Below are 21,562 nucleotides of genomic sequence, written 5' to 3' on the forward strand. Positions count from 1 at the left end.
TAGCCCCTCCGCCTGAGGGGAGAGAGGGAGGCAGGCTCGGGTATGCGGAGCGAGCATGGGCAGACCGACCCACCCCCGCCCGACTCTATGGAAGAGCGGGAGGGGGGGGAAAAGTGACTGGACAGGCGTCTGGCTGTCCCGTGATCACGAAGTGACCACGAGGCGGTAAGACCAAATACGACAACTAAGCCTAGGACAACCAACTGATCAGAGAGATGCTATCGGGAAGCAAACTGAACTGAAAAGCGGTAGCATATAGGCCCACTGGGCCAAAACCAACTGATCAGAGAGATGCTATAGGGAAGCAACCGAACTGATGAGCGGTAGTATAGGCTCAATGAGCCAGGACCTAGGCTAAGCCAGACGCCTAACTAACCTAACTATAACAAAATACATTGTATAAATAAATAAAAATGAAAGAAAGAAAGCAATATAGCAGGAGAAAAAATCCAGGAGTGTACGACTAACCCGAAGGCAAGTCTACCACTCAAAGCTAGTCAGAGGCCGATACTAAGAACCTGGACTAGGGTCTGGATAGAAGAAGCCTACATAAGGTAAAATACATGCATGCATGACAACCTGAGTAGACCGTACCCTAAGTAAAGCGGATAATAATATAGAGCGTACATAAATAAGGGGATGTTCTAGGTATGGGAGACCAAGAACGAACCCACCACGAGGCAGAACCATGCTGCCATGCTTCCGACCCCGAGACCGTACTTATACCTAAAAAACGGCAAATTATTGTTCAGGGCCCGAAAAAACCAACTAACCGTAAATACTGAGTACTTAACTTAGCTGCTGCGATAGCTGCACGCTCCATTATAGATAAATCCAATGAAAGGGCACAAAAAACACAGAGAGAAAAATAACACGTGTGACTCGTGTGCGCTAACTGAAAAGGATGGCCACCAGAGGCGCAGCAGTCGGCAGCATGGGATGGAGTAGTAGTAGTACGAGCTGCTCACTCTGTGGGTCGGCTCCCCTCTTGGAGGGTTTTGTAGTGGAGATTTTTTCTATTGGCATTTGGCTCGTGGTAGTGGTCTCACTCGCCTAGTGTTCATACCGACACCCTCCTGGAGGGTGAGCGAGTCAGTTATACTGACCTTTTTCTTTATTTTATTTATTCTCTGGTATGTGTTAGTACATTTACCCTAGAAATAATAGATTAAAGGATATTTCGCGCAGCGACACGAGCTGAGCCCAGAAATAAGTTTTTAAATATACTTACCTGGTAGTTACATATATATAAGGTCCCTCCCTCCTCCCCTCTGAGAACAGGGGCATGGAATTTCTAAGGACAAATGGGAATGGTTCCAGGTACCTGGATAGACGGAGCACAGGTATGATCACCTAACCATCTATCGGCGATAGCCGCAAATTTTGAATTTCTGCCGTGCGCGCGACGAATTGGCGGGTTAAAGCTATTTTAAAATGAAAATACCATATTTACAATGCATTCCTATGGTATTTCACAAATACTAGTCTAACAAGTGGTTTTGATGTACAGTGGAACCTCGACATACGAAAGTCCCTACTTACAGAAAATCCAAGTTACGAAAGGAAAGACAAAGATTTTTTTGCTTCTGCATGCAAAAATAATTCAGGTTATAAAAGGGTGTACTGTAAAGTCCGAGATTCGCCCGGAGCGCCGAGAACAATTTTAAAATGGGCACCGCTAACTCGATAGACTCGCCACCATCCTCCCGCTCTCCCATTGGTTCCTGACGCTAGTCACCGCTGTAAGATCCTGCTCTCCTATTGTCAGCATCTATCCCATCATGCCTCCACAGGAAGGCGTCCTTCGGCCACTTCGTCGCATCAGCGTTATTGTACGCACGTGGAATTGGTTCGTTCACATTTACGTATTTTGTTAGTTAATGTAAATTCGTGTTAGTGATTTCATTTTCTACTTGTATGTATACTTTATCGTGTTGTGTGTGAACTCAATCAAGTTGCTGAAGTTCACAGAAAGAAGAGGATGCTTTCTTTGGAAACTAAGATGGAGATAATAAGGAAGTATGAAGCTGTCATGCGGTTGAGTGTGATCGCTAAGGAATACGGCCGAAATCCGTTGACGATAGGCACCATCCTTAAGCAGAAGGAAGCCATTAAAGCAGCTACACCTTCCAAGGGCGGGACTATTTTGTCCAACAGGAGGACCCACGTGCATGATGAGATGGAGAGGCTGCTTCTTGTATGGATTAAAGACTAAGAAATCGCTGGCGATACGATAACCAAGACGGCAATCTGCCACAAGGCAAGCGCTATGTTTGTTGATCTGATTCCGCAGGCCAAAGACGATGGAGGAGAAGGGACATCGACACCAACCCCAGACTAAAAGGCTTCTCGTGGGTGGTTTGATAAATTCCATAAACGGACTGGCAACCATTCAGTTGTGCGGCATGGGGAGGCTGCCAACTTGGACACGAAAGCGGCCAAAGCCTTTATTAAGACGTTTGACGAGATTATGATCAACGAAGGCTACGTTCTCAGCAAGTTCAACTGTGACGAGACTGGCCTTTTTTTTTAAAAAATGCCTCGTCAGATGTACATCACGGAGGAAGAGAGGAAGGTACCCAGGCATAAGCCTATGAAAGACAGGCTTATGTTTGCACTTTGTTCGAAGGCCAGTGGGGATTGTAAGGTCAAGCCCCTACTTGTGTATCATTCGTAGACTCCTCGAGCCTTCAAGGCCCACAAAGTGCTAAAGGAGAAGCTTCCAGTGATATGGAGGGCTAATGCGAAAGCCTGGGTAACGACTTTTGTTTACCGAGTGGGTAAATCTGTGTTTCGGCCCGACAGTGAAGAAATTCTTGGAAGAGAAGCGCCTCCCTCTGAAATGCCTGCTGTTGTTGGACAATGCCCCTGCTCACCCTCCTGGCCTCGAGGAAGATATCCTAGCGGAGTATTCTTTTATCAAGGTTCTTTATCTTCCGCTTAACACCACCCCTCTCCTCCTGCCCATGGCCCAGCAAGTGATATCGAACTTCAAGAAGCTGTATGTGAAACATCTTTTCAAGAGATGTTTCAACATCACCGATACCACAAACCTCACTTTGCTTCAATTTTGGAAGGAGCATTTCGATATTGTGATATGCATCCGACTCATCGATCAAGCTTGGCAGGAGGTGTTGAGGCGAACCTTGAATTCTTCGTGGAGGAAACTCTGGCCTGATGCTGTATCAGCTCGAGACTTCAAGGGATTCAACGTGGGCGAAGCTGATGCAGATTCAGAAACAGTCGACGATCCTGAAACTGTTTTAACCAGATCTTGACGAGATCATTGCACTCGACAAGTCCATGTGGCTGGTCGTCGACTAGGACGACATCTATGACCTTTTCGAGGAGCACCAAGAGGAGCTTACAACGGATGACCTGAAGGAGTTGGAGGCCATGCAACATAACATCATTCAAGAAGAGTTCTCTTGTAGCTGCAAGGAGGAGGAGGAGGACCCTATGACAACGGCAGAAATTAAGGATGCTCTAGCTGCTTTTCATAAAGTGCAATCATTTGTAGAAAAGAGATACCCTGAAAAGGCTTACACAGGTTGTATGCTTGCGCACTTCAATGACGTTTGCCCGAGTCGTTTCAGGAACATTGTGAAAAGCAGGCAGAAGCAATCTTCCTTGGATAGTTATTTTTTAAAGAGGCCTTTATTAGTAGAAAGCAAACAGGAAGATCCAAATGATACGAAAAAACAGAAAGTTGAAAGTGCTGAAGAAATTGAAATTTTGGAAAAAAAGAAAAAACTAAAGTATAAAAAAGTAAACAAAAAATAAATGTAAAAATCAAGAAAAGAAAAAGAAAAAATTTAACTTTTAAGTTGTTGTAAAGTTGAGTTTTAATGTTTTCTGCCATTTGTTAATGTGTTTCGTAAAGTTTGTTGTTAATGTTTTCTGCCATTTTTTAACCCTCTTATGCCGAAGCCCTAAAAATCAAAACCTCTCCCGTATACCGGGGCTGGTTTGGATTGAGCGCGGAAACGGAAAAAATTATTTTTTCAAAAAATCACAGCGCGCTTAGTTTTGAAGATTAAGAGTTCAATTTTGGCATATTTTTTTGTCATTGCTTGAAGTTTAGTATGCAACCATCAGAAATGAAAAATAATATCATTATCATATATAAATAATGCGATATATGGTAGCAAAAAAAAAAATTCATACATAATTGTATTCAAATCATGCTGTGCAAAACACGGTCAAAGCTAATGAGTTACTTTTTTTTTGTTGTATTGTACACTAAATTGCAATCATTTTGATATATAATACATTGTAAAACAATAAAATCAACACCGGAAAAATATTATCATAAAATGATGTACGAATTCGTAACGCGCGGACGTAAAAAAATGTTATTTTAAAAAATTCACTGTAAATCTAAATATTGTTCTAGAGACTTCCAATTTGTTTCAAAATGAAGACAAATGATTGAATATTACGATACTGTAAGAGTTTTGGATTAGAATTGCAGATTTCGACCATTTAAGACGAGTTAAAGTTGACAGAATGTTGAAATTTTTATATATATATTTTTTTATATGCACATATTTCGGAGATGGGAAAAGATACAACCTTCAATTATTTTTTATTGTATTATTCATAAATTTGCGCACATTTTGATATATGAAACTCTATAAAACGGCTAATATGAAAAGGAGCAAATATTAGGATAATGCAATGTACGCATTTCGGAGACTTGCAGCCGCGAATTGGCGCGCGGAGGGAAGTTGAATATATTTTTCAAAAATTCACCATAAATCACAATATTGTTCTAGAGACTTCAAATTTGTTTCAAAATGAAGATAAATGACAGAATATTACTAGGTCGTAAGAGCTTTAGCTTACAATAGCGTTTTTCAACTATTTCGGTAGAGTCAAATTTGACCGAACGTGGTTTTTTTTCTATTTATCGTGATTTATATGCAAATATTTCGAAAAAAGAGAAAAGCTACAACCTTCAATCATTTTTAGTTGTATTTTACATGAAATTGTGCACATTTTCACATATAAGACTTTATGTAACAGCTAATTTTAAATGGTGCAAACATTAGGACAATCGCACGAAAAAATTTATCGGAAGAGTTACCGTGCGAAGGTAAGGAAAAAGTTTTTTCATAAATTCACCATAAATCGAAATATTGTGCTAGAGATGTCCAATTTGTTGCAAAATTAAGGCTAATGATTAAATATTACTATAATATAAGAGTTTTAGCTTACAATTGTGTTTCTCGACCATTTCGGTAGAGTCAAAGTTGACCGAAGGTTGAAATTTTTGCACTTATCGTTATTTATATGAAAATATTTCAAAACTGATAAAACCTACAATCATGAGTATTTTTTTTGTTGTATTTCACATGAAATTGCGCTCATTTCCATATATAATACTTCATGTAAAGGATAATTTAAAATGGTGCAAAAATTATGTCAAAGTGACGAAATAATTTTTGAGATGTGTCACTGATACTTTTTAGTGCGATGAGAAAGAAATTCGCGCTTGCGCGCCTGCGTAACGATTGTAAACAAAACAATGCCTTGATCCGTGAACTCCCAGCATCCCCCAAGGCGCGTGATTCAAAAGTTTTCAGCTGGTAGGCCTATAAGTATTTTTCTGCGAATTTTTAAAACAACTTTTTTGAGTCGACGTATGATACGTCCATTCGGCAAACGGGAGACATTTTGACTCGACGTTTAATGCATCCATTCGGCGTAAGAGGGTTAATATGTTTTGTAAAGTTAAGTGTTCATGTTTTCTGCCATTTGTCCTCCTCCTCCTCTGTCGCCACTTTTGGAGATCGCCTCACTTGTAAGGTAAGGTTCCACATTTTACTAAATATGTACGTACAGTATTTCTTGTACCATGTACACTAATACACTTTTTTGTTCATGAAACTTACCTGTCAGATATATATATAGCTGTATTTTTCCGAATCCGACAGAAATTTAAACACTTACGACACACGCAGTGGGAGTCAGGTGGTTAGTACCCATTCCCGCCGCTGGGAGGCGGGTATCAGGAATCATTCCCATTTTCTATTCATAATTTTTCTGTCGCCGGTGCTGGAAAACACCTTGTTGCAGCACCTCCGTCCAGATTTTGGAAACTTACTAGCTACTTGAGTATCCCTTTTGGTTTTTCTTTGGTATCTGAATTGGATCGGTGGCTTGGCACACGTTGACTTTGGTTTGATTTGAATTTGGTATTGATTTTTCTTTGATCAAGATGTCAGGGTCTAGCTCTGCTAGCGCTAGATTTTGTTCCATGTCTGAATGTAGAGGTAGGCTACTGAAAGCTTCAGTAGACCCACATTCTGTTTGTAAAGTTTGCAGGGGGAATGAATGTACGTTTGAAAGTCGTTGTAAGGAGTGTGAAAGACTAACAGAGTCGGAATGGAAGGCGTATGAAACCCTATCTTAAGAAACTTGAGCGAGATAGGTTAAGGAGGTCTTCCTCCAGGAGTGTTTCAGGTAGGCAAGATTTAATTATTCTCCTGCTAACCCTCCTTCTGTAGATTATGCTCCTACCCCTGTAGTGTTGCCTCCGGCCCCTGAGACAGTGTCGGTAGAAGGTAATACATTATCGCTAATTCTTGAGTCGATTCGTAACTTAGAATCAAAAGTGTTAGCTCTGGAGAGCAAAAGTGAAGAGAAGTGCAGTGAAAGTGCCCCTTTTTGTGTAGTGTAGGGTGCGTCAGATCGGCCTCATTCCGCCTCTAGACCTAGACCTCTGCTTGACTCCCAGATTACGGGGAGAGAGCATGTCGAAAGTCGAAGAGGGTTTAGGGTTCGAGGAACCCCACCGATCTGGCGTGCCTTCGGCAGCTTCTGACGAACATACCCAGACTGCCAAGGAGCGTGCGCGTGCACGTCTTCTCAAGGAGTGCTTTTCTTCTTCTGAAGCTTCCTCCCCGCGCAAGGGGTGGAGCTCTCATACCGCTTCACGTCCGCTGAAAAAGGGGACGGCTCGCGTGCGGGACGCTTCACGTCCAAGTTGTTCTCCGGAACTTTGCTCGTCGCCCGATAGTGCGTTTGCTGCTTTTCTCCGCAGAAGAAGCGTAAGGATTATTCGGAGGCGGAGTCTTCCCTGAATTTTTGTTTCTTTCGAGCGCCGCAGTCGCTCTAAGGTGCGTGAAGCGGCGGTTCCTGGGAGTAGCAAGAAGGCGTCCCCCATCGCCACTCTCCTGCTCATCATGATCAGCCCCTCCCCAGAAAAGGAGGCTTCACCTACAAGCAAGATTCTCCAGTCTCTTCAGCAGCAACTTCGAGAGTTTTTTTCCTTCGAGAGAGACTGTTCCACGTCGCCGTAGGAAGGATGATAATCTTCCTGTGAAGAGGTCGAGGCGTTCTCCCTCTCCCTCTCCTCGCTCGTCTCTCTCTACCATTTGAGTCTCCCTCTAGAGTTCGTTCTGCTCCCCAGCAACTTTCTAGAGGAGGCGAGAAATTCGTTTCTCGCTCTCGTGAAGCGGTTGTTTCCGCTCCTACGAAACTTGTGGATAAGAAGCGAGTTTCTTTAGATGCCGAGCGCGCTTCTGTGAAAGTCAAACGCGCTTTTGTGGACGCCGAACGTGACTCGGTGCAAGTTTCGCGAGCGCCAGTGGACGCTCAGCGAGTTTTAGTGGACGCTCGGCGTGCACCAGTGGACGCTTGGCGCGCATCAGTGGACGCTCGGCGCGCACCAGTGGACGCTCAGCGCGCACAAGTGGACGCCAGGTGTACACCTGCGGCGTTTGAGCGCGCTTCTGTCGGCGCCAGTAGATTGGCTTCGGACGCCAAACGCAGCGCCTACGGACGTCAGTTTTTCCACTTCCGCAAGCACAAGCGGAGGCCGGGAACTCTTCCTGTTCGCCGTTCTTTTCTCTTTTGTTTTTGAGAAAGCTCGGGACTCTTCTTTACTTCCTCCGACTTCTCCAGTGTTCTGAAGAGGAAGTTAGTGACGCTTTCCGTCGAAGTGGACGAAGAACAGCAAAGTTGGCTCCAGTTTCGACGGACTACAAGGTTTTGACTCGTTTACTTCAATCAGTCTTTGCAGACACTTTCCAACCTGAAGCTCCACGTACTCCTCCCTCTCAGTTTTCGTCTTCCAAAGCTGCTAAGATCTCGGGCTTTGTGAGAATGAAGAAGTCGCTTTCTACGAAGCAAGCTTTGAGAAAGGTCCATGATTGGATGGAAAAGAGGAAAGCTTCGGGCAAGACTTCTTTCGCTTTACCACCTTCAAGACTCGGTGGCAAAGCTGGTATGTGGTATGAGACGGGAGAAAACGTCGGAGTCAAGCTTCCAGCCTCAGCTCAAGGAGACTTTGGTAGCATTGTAGACGCCACCAGAAGATCTTTTTTGTCTTCCTCGAAGGTCTCGTGGACACATAGCGAGTTAGACTTTCACCTTAAAGGCCTCTTCAGGACACTAGAGGTCTTTAATTTTCTTGACTGGTGCCTGGGAGTATTGGATGCCAGGTCCAGGAGTTCTGATTCCATCAGTCTGGGGGAGCTGTCCAGTGTATTGTCTTGCATGGACAAGGCCGTCAGGGATGGTTCTGAGGATTGGCTGCTCATTTCAGCACGGGACTGCTTAAGAAAAGAGCACTTTTTTGCAATTTTACTGCAAAGTCGGTCTCACCAGCGCAAAAAGCGGATCTTCTTTTCGCTCCTTTCTCAGAACATCTCTTCCCCCAGTCTATGATAAAGGATATAGCTGCTAGTCTCCAGGAGAAAGCAACTCAAGACCTTCTAGCACAGTCTTCTAGGAAGCCTACTACTTCTTCGTCTTCTGGGTCCTCTGCTTTGAAGAAGTCGAAGCCCTTTCGATCCGCTTCTTCCTCGAAGCCAGCCCCTCGAGGAAGAGGCCTCTTTTACAGAGGCAAAGACTCCCGCTCCTTCCAAGAGCAAGAAGTGCGAGGGAAGTCCTTCAGACACCGGTAGGAGCAGGCTTCTACATTTCGCGAAAAGCTTGGGAAGAGAGACGTGCCGACGCTTGGCTCTGGACATCGTCAAGAAGGGGTACAGAATTCCTTTCCTGATGTTACCCCCGCTGTCTTCGACACCAAAGGATTTGTCTCCGTCGTATCAGGGAGAAAAGCAGAAAGTGCTTCACGATCTACTAGATCAAATGATCGAGAAGCAGGCAGTGGAACAGGTCTTCGACCGGAGTTCTCCGGGGTTTTACAACCGTCTGTTCCTAGTGCCGAAGCAGTCATGGGGGTGGCGCCCCGTTCTGGATGTCAGCAGTCTAAATCGCTTCGTTACCAAGCAGAAGTTCAAGATGGAGACACCTCAATCCGTGCTTGCAGCTTTGAAGACCGGGGGATTGGATGGTCTCGTTAGACCTTCAGGACGCATACTTTCACGTCCCCATCCATCCCCGATCAAGGAAATACCTGCGGTTTGTCCTGAAAGGGAAAGATTTTCCAATTCAGGGACACTCTGCTTCGGTCTCAGCACGGCGCCGATGGTGTTCACCGTTCTTATGAAGAACGTTGCGAGGTGGCTCCATCTTGCGGAAATAAGGATCTCTCTCTACCTAAACGACTGGCTTATTCGAGCCTCATCGCCAGACAGGTGTCTGAAGGACCTTCACACGACTCTGTCGTTAGCAAATCCCTGGGACTTCTGGTGAATCTCGAGAAGTCGCATCTGACTCCTTCTCAATCTTAGTCTTATTCTTGGGGATTCAGATGGACTCAGTGGCTTTTCGGGCTTTTCCGTCCCAGGGGCGACAACTTCAATGCCTGGACAAAGTGTCGGCCTTTCTAGGAAGGAAACATGCTCGGTGAGGGAATGGATGAGTCTGCTGGGGACCATTTCCTCACTGGAGAACTTTGTTTCTCTGGGAAGGTTGCACCTCCGACCACTTCAGTTCTTCCTCTCAAGCAATTGGTCACGCAAACAGGATCTAGAAGAGGTCTTGTTTTTGACGGAAGAAGTGAAAAAAGCACCTCAAATGGTGGTTGGATCCAAAGAAGCTTGCGGAAGGACTTTCGCTCAAGCTTCGGAACCCCGACCTAGTGTTGTTTTCCGACGCGTCCTCCACGGGTTGGGGAGCACACTGGGAGGGAGAGAAGTGTCAGGCACCTGGAGAGGGGAACAGGTGTCCTGGCACATCAATCTAAAAGAACTCTCAGCGGTTTACCTTGCTCTAAGGTTCTTCGAAGAGGAAGTCTCCAGCAAAGTGGTTCAGATAAACTCGGACAACACCACAGCCTTGGCATACCTCAGGAAACAGGGGGGAACTCAACATCTCATTCTCTGTTCGTCATCGCGAGGAATATCCTGATTTGGGCGAAGTCGCAAACGTCACGATTCTGACAAGGTTTGTGTCAGGCGTGGAAAACGTGCGAGCGGACCTTCTCAGTCGGCAAGGACAGCTTCTGCCGACGGAATGGACCCTTCATCAGGAAGTATGCCAGGCACTATGGAAGCTGTGGGGACGTCCTCATGTGGACGTTTTCGCAACTTCCCGAACGAAGAGACTTCCGCTGTATTGCTCCCCAGTTCTGGACCCGGGAGCGAGTGGCAGTTAGACGCCCTACTGTGGAATTGGTCGGGACTAGACATTTACGCTTTTCCCCATTCAAAGTCCTCGGGGAAGTAATGAGGAAGTTCGCTGCATCAGAAGGAGCGAGAATGACCCTCATCGCCCCCTTCTGGCCAGCGGCCGACTGGTTCACGGAGGTGATGTCCTTCCTAGTAGACTTTCCGAGGACTCTGCCCCTAAGGAAAGATCTACTCAGACAGCCCCACTTCGAGAGGTACCACAAAAACCTCCCGCTCTGAGTCTGACTGCGTTCAGACTATCAAGAAGTTGGCCAGAGCGAGGGGTTTTCAAGACCTGTGGCAACGGCGATTGCCACCGCAAGGAGGCCCTCCTCAATCGCAGTTTACCAATCAAAGTGGGCTGTCTTTAGAAGTTGGTGCAGAAGGAAGGGCATTTCCTCCACCTCAACCTCTGTGAGCCAGATAGCAGATTTCCTTCTTCACCTTAGGAAAGAAGCGAAACTAGCCAGCTTCCCAACGCTTAAAGGCTACAGAAGCGTGCTTTTCTTGTGGTCTTCAGACATAGAGGACTCGACTTAGCGAATGATAGAGACATTCATGATCTATTAGATCATTTGAGACTGTGAAAGTTCTCCAACCGAAAGTACCATCGTGGAACTTAGACGTGGTACTGAAGTTTCTCATGTCGAGTCAATTTGAACCGCTCCATTTAGCCTCTCTTAGGAATCTTACTAAGAAGACCATTTTCCTAACCGCTCTGGCGACGGCGAAGAGGGTTAGCGAATTCAAGTCATAAGCAAGCATATTGGGTTTCAAGGAATCATAGTGCAGGTTTGTTCCTTAAGTCCTACGTTCTTAGCAAAGAACGAGAACCCTTCCAAAAACCCTTGGCCGAGAACGTTCGAGATCAAGGGGTTGTCGGAGCTAGTGGGACCTGAAGCGAGAGAGTCCTGTGTCCTGTCAGGGCTCTCAAGTTTTATTTGCAGAGAACCAGAGCATGCAGAGGTTCTTCGGAGAACTTGTGGCTCTGTGAAAAAACCAGATCTTCCGATGTCGAAGAATGCACTGGCGTTCTTCTTAAGAAGTACGGTTAAGGAGACCCATGAAAAGTGTAGTGAAAGTGACATGGAGCTTCTGAAAGTGAAAGCCCACGAGTTGAGGGCTATTGCTACTTCGGGGTGGCTTTTCACAAAAATATGGCAATCAAAGACATTTGGGCGCCACTATTGGCGCAAGCAATTCGGTGTTCGCTTCATACTACCTGCGGGAGGTGAAAGCAACATACGAAAATTGTTACTCGCTCGGACCATACGTCGCTGCAGACACTGTTTTTGGGGGCAGGAGGTAGCGCTCATCCTATCCTTTAACGGTTTAGGGGAGTTTTTAACTTGTGTTATGGTTGTGGGGTTGACCGCCTGCGGCGGATCTCCCTTCCATTAGCTTAGTCTAGTGGGATACTTTGGTAGGCTACGCCAGGTGGTTTGTTTTTACTTCGTTGCCCTCATTTGTATGGTCAATGGTCTAGTCACGTCGTGGTCTCGCCCCTGTTGACAGATCATCTGGAGTGCACCAGCTATAGGTCTCTACCTCGCTGGCAAGTCTAGTAGCACAAGCAGACTTACGCGGCAGTAACCACGAAGTCAGCTATGCTAACAGGTAAGGAATCAAGATATCAATTATCTGCATATATATGTTTCCTAAAATCTTCTATTCTGTCTACTCCCACCACCAAAGGTGGGATTCAGCTATATATATATCTGACAGGTAAGTTTCATGAACAAAATGATATTGTAATGATACAATTAAGTTTGTTCATACTTACCTGGCAGATATATATAATCAAGTACCCACCCACCTCCCCTCAGGAGACAGTGGAAATAAAAAAATTATGAATAGAAAATGGGAATGATTCCTGATACCCGCCTCCCAGCGGCGGGAATGGGTACTAACCACCTGACTCCCACTGCGTGTGTCGTAAGTGTTAAATTTCTCTGTCGGATTCGGAAAAAATACAGCTATATATATATCTGCCAGGTAAGTATGAACAAACTTAATTGTATCATTACAATATCATATTTACAGGTATAGTATAGGTTATGTTAGTATTGAATGGTCCAAACTGTTGTATTTCATTGTTTATTGGTCAATTTAGCTTTATTATGATATTTACTGTAGTGTTTTTGTAGGGCTTGGAACGAATTAGGCAATTTACATGTAAAATGTGGTTTGAGATACAAAAAAATCAGGTTACGAAGGCTGCTTCGGAACGGATTAATTTCGTATCCTGAGGCACTACTGTGTCAGTAAAAAAATGTTTAAATTAGCTATCATCTTTCTCATTGGTAATAACTACTACTCCTCCTTTGAAACTTCATTTGAATTGTTCTTCTCTAACCTATTCTTTGTAAAGGACCTGCATTTGAAGAGCCCTTTGTGTAGGGACCACCTGCAGTGTTCACCTCAAGAGTTGTTCATTGTTTGTTGACTGGTCTATAAATCAGAGGTTCCTCTATGATCTTAATGCTGTCAAGACTCATTTAGAAGCATAGGCCTACTCTGGTTTTGACCCCTTCAGTCTGATCAACTAACAAACCCTTACCTCCCTAAATGCATTACCCCTTATTCTTGGAAAGAATCTGTCTTTTCATTGACTGTCCATACAGTCTCCTACCTTCTCCTGTAATTGCGTTCATTTGCTCTGTGTTGGAATTCTTCATACAGTGTACATCTCATTCTTGACTTGCTTGAAGAAGATGGATGCCTCCTGAGTTTCAGGGCCAGTTCATGGCTTGGGTTGATTTGTACATGGACTATTTAATTGCCAGTTTTTTGCTTTACACTTCATCTCTGCTGCATGCTGTCTTCTTGCCTTTTTGTGACTACTACAGCTTCATCTTTGCTAGGTTCATCATTTAGGGGATAAGGTACAGGGTTTCTAGGAGACCATCCAGATATTTTCTCGTCCCCCCAAACTTATATTCAAGTCTTGGCAGGTGCTAATAGGTTATCTGGTATTGCAGAATTAGTTAGTTCATTGCAGCCCTTTCTGCATTCATTCTCTTCAATTTGGATGTAGGCAAGTTCTATGAAAATGGATTTTTATATAAGTAAAATTTGTGTAAAATTTCCTTTTTAAAACTATTTTATTGTTTTTTAGCATACAAATATTTTTACATTGAGGGCTTATATTGTTATCCAGCAGAATAACTTAATATCTGACATGCCATAGAAGGGTTGATCTGTGTAGAACAGAGCACTCATTTAATTCATGATAGGTTTAATATTATAATTTATTTAGTACTATGTATGGATTTTTCAGGCACCTCTCCAGCTAACAATGACAAGAACATTTTTCGAAGTTTTGACATCTCTGTCAGGGGCATTCACTGATGCATACAAGCGCCAGCTGACTGCAAGAGATACACTTACAGCCCCTTACCGCATTGTTAATTACACGGGCATGCATATTAATGTAGTTGTGAAAGGTTCTGATTTTCAGGTAAGATCACTTTTTCCAATTTGTTTTTTTTTTATCAAGATACATAGATAATACTCTAGTTTGTCATGAATGAACTGACCCTCAACAGATAAAATTAAAATGACTTTGAAAAACATTAGAAGTGTCATGAAGAGCTAATATTCATGTTCAATTTTTATATCAAACAGGTAGCCACGGAAGGGGGAGAAAATGTTGATGAAGTGACTGTGGAATCTGGAGCAGAAGTAGAGGTGAAGCAAGTTATTCAAAAACATACAAGAGCATCTTCCCTTGTTTCTGACTGCGTTGCTGACAAAGAACGCACAATTAAAATAACAGTGAGTGAAGTTTTCTATCTGACTTTAACATTGTTGAGTTCTGAATCGTGTAGGTAGTGATTCTGAATCTGAGAAAATGTTTCGTGACCTTAATTGCTGGAACTTTAGGGTGGATTGAAATATTTAAATATTTCCCTTTGCTTTCTGTTATTTTTTTCGTAATGAACACCATTTTCTTTGGAAGATGGAATTTCAAGTCAATGGGCCCTGAGGGCTTGTTCAATATGAATAGGTTTCATCTACTAAATTATATATAATAATAATAATAAAGTGGCTCTGCAAACAAGTAACTTACAGGCTTTATTGTTTTCAGATTCCTTCTTTAGCCTCATCATGTAACATACCAGTGTCACGAGCAGACAGGCGATATTTCCAGATTGAAAATAAACGAAGTGGGGAAAAATGGGGCTTGGTTGTGGCTATATCAGTTAATGGGGGATGTAGAATCATTACTCTCAGCTCATGTGTACAGGTAAGGATATATTTTTAAAGTAGAAATCCATTATGCTCATTCTAATTAAAATATAATAACATGTTTACGATGTATCTCAAAACATTAACATTCCTATCATAAGTCAGTTAATATGTGCAGCTTATTCAGGATAAACCTTCATTGAACCTTTCTCATTCAAGCTCTTGGATCATAATGATTCAGATAAATGTACAGTTATACTTCATGCAATTTGTATGTAAATAAAAAGGCCTTGTTATAAACACTTTTTAAGTGAAATTTTTCCTCTTAAGCCACTTTTTTTAAAATTGAAACCTTTAAAATTTCTTCCAGAAACTATTGTACCCTTGAAACTAACAAATTTAAGTAAATTGCAACATAGGCATTTCACTCATTTGTTTTCAATTTTTTTAAGGAAGTGAGAATTAACTAGGGAAATTTTATTTTCTCCATTATATGCCACTGCTTTACATAAGTATTCAACTTCTGACCAAAGGCTTGAACATCAAGTATGTGAAGAGAATATTAAAAAAAAGGTATTAAAAGTAATTTATATACTAAATTATTTTAATGTGGAACACTTTTTTTAATATCAATTTTATTAATCACAAGATTGTGAGTAATGGGTTTGCAAAAAAATGTTTTTTATTTCAAATGATCTTTCTTTCTCATGAATTTTTTTAACCATAAATGACCAAAATTGAAATTTAAGAGGGATGGTGGTAGATGAGCCCTTGAAATAGATTAGTAGACCCAGGTGTAAGGGATCCAGTTCCCTTTAGATAACAACAGTAGAGCCTGATAAAAACCTCTGAAATCATTGAAACTTTTGTAAGTAATGTATTTGAGTATCCCAAGATAGTACATTCATCATGCATGTAAAGCACGATGGCAGGTGCTACAGAAAATGCTTACTTGTCTGCCATAATATTGAGGGATGAAGTTGTGATGAGGATAAGGATGAATGACTTGGATCCCTCCTGACTGATAGAACATAACTCGTCATGGTGATAGGTCCCAACAAATGAAGTTCAAGAGATACATGGGTCACTTGATGTAGATAAAATCTTGCAAAATTATTAAGGCAATGCCAGGTGCCTACTCTAAGTATAGCAGAGAAATCCAAGGTATACTTTAAAGCAAGGAGAGAGAGAGAGAGAGAGAGAGAGAGAGAGAGAGAGAGAGAGAGAGAGAGAGAGAGAGAGAGACTTGACTGACTGACTGACTGACTGACTGACTGACTGACTGACTGACTGACTGACTGACTGACTGAGGAAGATGGGCTGCTTCAGCATAAGGCCTGTGAAAGTCTATGACAAGACAAGATCGAAGAATTTAGGAGCTATTCATTATTATGCCTGAACTATATGATAGTCATTCAAGTGTTTGTTAACATCCAAAACTTCACTAGAAACTATCTTAGCATTCATAACCAGACATCCATACCATCAAAAGAGTAGAACATGTCATCTACTGCCCAATCCATTAAGTTCTGCTATGAGAATGGTACAGTGGTTGTTTGGTGTTCAGTGACAAGGAAAACAGGTCCAGCAAAGGGCATCCCCCTATACTTGTCATAGGGCTTTGAAGACATCCAAGTGAAGAGGCAAGTCTGAGGGAAGGATCTGATAAGCCTTAATTATTTTGTTCACCATGTCAGTGCAAACTTCCAGAGGAAACCAAGGCACAGTGATGACTTGATGCTTTTTTACCCAAGTAAAGATTTTGATTGTGATCAATAAAGAGAGACTGACCTTGTCCCTCCTTGGTTTCACAGAAAATACATTAAATATTGATAAATTTAAATTTACTGTACAAACTACAAATCATTGTTGATTTATAAATAATATTCACCGAAATTAGTGACTTGCCATTGATGCACTAACTTGATGAAAATATTGGGATCTTATACTGCTGATTGAAGTATGCATTTCAGTCTTTAATGAAGTTATAAACATGTAAGGCAAAAATGTTATTTTCTTAAACTTTTAAAACTGATCAGAGCAGGTTCTTATTAAATAATGATATTGCAATTTCAGTAATTTTTTCAGTTCATTATGTAATAGATTATTTTTTAAATTTTTGTTGTCCTATAAGAGGTCACGAGATTTACTGATTTGCCATTGTTGCACTGGCATTTGGGAAATATTTGGATCTTGCACTGTTAATAAGCAGCCTCTTCTCTTCTTGAAATTGTACATTTCAATTGTTCATCAAAACTTAAACATGTAAAACAGTAATATATTCTTCCTTAAACTATTAAAACTGCTTAGAACTGTTCCTTGTGAAATATGCATTCAAAGTTATGTTACTTCTTTGTCTCCTTGCTTTGACAGGTGAAAAATAATCTTGATGTATCAGTCGATGTTTATTATATGACTGAACGTGGTAATGAAGTAGAGTTTGTTCTTACATTGGACCCTGACAAAGAAGCTCTGCTGCCACTTCGTGCAGTTTATACACCATCAGCAGAACTTTTCTTTTCTGTTGAAGGGTTAGTGTTATCTGTACTGTTGTATGTAATATATAATTGTATAAGCTATCAGATTGTTAGTTATTAACATAAAAGTAGTTTATGAATCCTGATTAATTGACAGTGTAATTAAAGAAAGACTGATGCATCATGAGGTTCCAAGCCTGGTCAGTGACCAGCTTCCACCTCGTATATGCACAAGTTGTCAGATGCCACAGATTCCTTGCTTTACAATCTTTGATTGTTTTTTAACTGGTTTCCAGCTAGCGCTAGAAGATTATCCTATTATTAAGACCTCAGGTTTGTTAGTGATGAAAAATGCAAATAAAAAAAAATTCACATTTTGCTACTTCTATATGTTCTTTGAATAGAAGGGTGCCTGGAATTCTGTATAATTCTTATTGCAAACTTGGAAAATATTTGGTAGGAAGTATCCATGTTTAGAAAATATATCAGATATCACCAATGCAGTTGACAAGATTTGAAACATGAGGACACCCAAAGGCTGCTGTTTTTATAATTCAAGAAATTTTCTTGGTCAAGATTCAAAACTTGAGTTACACATGGGTAACCAATGGCTTTCTTTACTAGTTAGTCCTCAGTTGAACAGACTTCTTTCCTTCTTTTCTTTCTCATAACTACTGATTTAACTTGCCCATGAAAGTACGTAAATTGATAACCGCAATCTCTGAATATAAGCACTTAGATGTAAAGAAATTTTTGTTTTTTTTATTAACCCTTTTAAAAACTTTAATTACCGAGATTGTAGTAATGATGCCATTGGCCAATACACAGGCCAACCGGTGTGGCATGTCCCATTTGTGTGGCGAGGCCTTCAAAATACTCCTGGCTATACTCAAGAACTACAATGTTTACCACGTGATGTTCATGAGGTTCATGCTGTTCCCTTCTACATATCTGTGAGTAAATATTAACTTAATTTAGCTGTAGTAAATAGTTCTTCAGTTATTTCATACTATTTCTCTTGTGTCATTACTGTAGTGATTTTATAAATGTGCTAGAACAATTGGTTCTTGTATCCTTGCTTATCTTGGTATGATGCACAAAAATTTTATCTTTATAGCACTGGCTATAATTATTTATATTGTTTGAAAGATGTGATAGTATTCTGACTTTAAATAAATTTTCCATGAAACAGGCTTGTCTTTCATAATCTGTTTCTTATGATTTTCTGTTTCTATAATGAAGATAGTTTGCAGGTGAAATGCTTTCCTAATGCCATCATTGCTCTTAACATTAATAATGTCTTGCCCTTCTCATGTCTGTGATGTAAAATACTGATTTAAATTTAGATGTTGAGCCATTCTATGGGCATTTAGCACACGATGGAAATGAATACAGTAAAGTCAATTTCCATAATAGAAGTCTGTGATGAAGGCAAACAGAGTGTACTCTTAATGCTTAGTATGTTTTATTTTAACAGGCAAATATAATCAAGAGTTATGTAATAAGGTGTTCTGTGATTAACCTCTAATTTTCCAATTTGGAAATTTTTTTGTCATGTATTATGGTTATAGCTATTTCATGATTTGCTGTCATCAAAATTCCTAGTGCAAGTTTATCTAGCACCATTTGTAGACATTTTAGTGTTAAAATATACTTTAAAGTGTTTATGGGGTATTTTTTTTGAAGTTGATGTCAGTTAATGGAGGCACTGAGATGGCTGGTGATTCTTTATGATAAGCATGTAGCTAGATGCCACAGATTCCTTGCATTACAATCTTTGATTGATTTTAACCCGTTTCCAGCTAGCACTAGACGATTTATCCTATTGTTAAGACCGAAGGTTTGTTAGCTATGGAAAGTACAAATTGATTTTAAAAAATTTTCATTTGAAAGTACGTAAGTGGGTATAAAGATCTGAGGATGAAAGCTTGTAATGATTGTATAAAGTTATACAATACCTTTACAAAAGAAATTGCCCTAGTTAAATAAATTTTTTGAATGAATTGTATACTCAGTTTTGCCAGTATATTTCAGGTAGGTATCTAGTGCAGCTAGTTCTTGAAATTTATCTCCACTCAATAGTATAGTAATAATAATATTTTAAAAGTGTGAAATAAATGCGCTCATAAGCTGAGAGTAGATTTTCATGTAAAGTTATTATGGTTTTCCTTGTTATCTTATAATGCAAAAGGTATTATTGATCAGGGAATGGGCTATCAGAATTCCTTCAGAAATAAAAAAAATACTCATTAGTCAATATTGTTTTGCAGCAGTATTATTACTACAATATTCAAATGAGAAAGTTACCGAGAGATGTGGTGTCCTCAGGGTATAAATCAGCAAATCAGAGTGATTGAGTTGTTTTGGATATGTGATGAGAAGTGGAATGTTGGTTGGATAATTAGTATTTTTGATATGTAAGTAGAAGGACATGCACCAGTATGAAGGTTCAGAAAATTATTGAGGTAAGGCATGGATGAAGACCAGATTGGATTCATGCAGAAGTGTAAAAGACACTTAAGAGTAGAGTTATTCCTTGTTTGGTACCTTAAATTAAAAAAAATGTAGAAATGATAATGCTGATTGTGCATGTTTTTCAGGGCTACTGGAGATGTTGAGCAGATTTTGTGGGAGAAACCTAATCGAAGGATGGAACAATGTCCAGCGCTCTACACAAAATTCAGCTTTGGCCTTGTATAAAGCTCACCAATGCATTGCCAATTCCAGTTGCCTTAGAACCCCCAGGGACGCTTACCAGTAGAGTTTTAATGCCAGGGACTTCTGTTCAACTCACAAAAGCTCGATTAGGCTCTATGTATTTGGAATTGCAGGTAAGGTGCCAGTGAATTTACTTAATTTTACTCTTGCAGCACTACTAGAGTGAAAAGGGGAACTTCATTTAATTGTTACAAAAGATGTGACCTCCATAATAGTGTACTGCACTTTACCTGAATTAGTACGTAATATCAGCTTTTTCAATGATATTTGCATGATCACTTAAGGAAGTAAGTATATAGTACGAAATAGTTGAGGAGACTTTTGAGTCACGAGTCACATAAATGGATTATTTTTTGGGAAATAAAGGTAATTACTAGAACATAGGAAGGTTATAGAAATTGAAAAGCTAAGTGGGGAGAGACCAAAGATGAAAAGTAAAAGGGAATAGACTGTGCAGCTGTACTTTAGCACTTTTCCTCTTACAGTGTTCATCACATGACGTGCTGCAGGTGGAAGGAATAGAGATGTTCTATGTATCCAGTGAATTGTGCATTTTCTTTTTCTCCAAAACTTTTGCATTGTGGAAAACTCAATTTTTCTTATTTTGCAGTTTATACTATACTAGTCTTTTGAAAAGGGTAGGGAGAATGACAGTTGAAGTATTTTCAGTGTACATATTGTGATGTAATTTTTTTCATTATTTAGCTGAGAAGAAAACAAACCAGTTTTTGTTCCATCTTTCCCTAAGTACTAGTATATCGGAATTGTTATTGAATAAGGTATATTATGATTTTTTATGTGTATTTCATTGTTTTAAATGGCTTTAGAAATCTGAATTTTGCCTCTCTTTCAGCTCATGGATTATCAGTATCGTGATTGGATTTGTGGAAAAGCAATTGAAGCCAATCCACCAGAGCTTAGTGTCTGGACTTTTGAATCACGTGGAGATCAGATAAATGGACCACTTTATCTGGATCTTGGCATGCATGTTTCCCGAACCAAATCCACTCTCTCTCTTACGATATATTGCCCATTTTGGATGGTCAATAAAACTGGTCTAATGTTAACTTACAGGGTGAGTATTGCATATTATTGGTAATGAATGCAAGAGAAGTTGAGTATAAGTAACTTGTGCCTAGAGTGAACTGTACATCAACAATATGGGTGAGGAAAGGAAGGAAATAACTATAGCTTTCATTGACACTTTTACTGTGATACCATAACAAAAGGAAGTAATATGTAGGCAGTCCCCGGGTTACGACGGGTTCGGCTTACGATGTTCCGAGTTTAAGGCGCTTTTCAATTATATTCATCAGAAATTATTTCCAGGGTTACAACGCCTACAATGCTGATCTGGCAGATGAAATATGTTACCAAAAATGCAAAATAATCAGTATTTGAAGGTTTTTTTGATGAAAAGTGCAGTAAGAATGCAATTTACATAGTTTTCAATGCACCCAAAGCATTAAAAGTAAGGTTTTCTTAGGATTTTTTACTTTGTTCCGGCTTACGACAATTTTCGGCTTACGACGAGTCTCAAGAACGGAAACCCCGTCGTAACCCGGGGACTGCCTGTAATCGCATTTATTCCTGTAGCTCACTACATATTTTAAATGTACTTTTTGAACATATTTACAAGTTGGAAAGACA

General features: G+C 40.7%; 1 protein-coding gene across 1 annotated transcript in view; it reads left to right on the top strand.

Moving 5' to 3' along the window:
• The window catches only part of LOC135216964 (intermembrane lipid transfer protein Vps13-like), an 840,085-nt gene that overhangs the window by 567,453 nt on the left and 251,070 nt on the right, over positions 1-21,562 (top strand). The window contains 8 exon segments of the mRNA XM_064252490.1: positions 13,807-13,986; positions 14,154-14,303; positions 14,617-14,775; positions 17,091-17,248; positions 17,997-18,146; positions 19,795-19,843; positions 19,846-20,025; positions 20,766-20,987. Coding sequence (XP_064108560.1) covers positions 13,807-13,986; positions 14,154-14,303; positions 14,617-14,775; positions 17,091-17,248; positions 17,997-18,146; positions 19,795-19,843; positions 19,846-20,025; positions 20,766-20,987 — 1,248 coding nt within the window.

This window comes from Macrobrachium nipponense, chromosome 7 (assembly GCF_015104395.2).
Source record: "Macrobrachium nipponense isolate FS-2020 chromosome 7, ASM1510439v2, whole genome shotgun sequence".
NCBI classification, from domain to species: Eukaryota; Metazoa; Arthropoda; class Malacostraca; order Decapoda; family Palaemonidae; genus Macrobrachium; species Macrobrachium nipponense.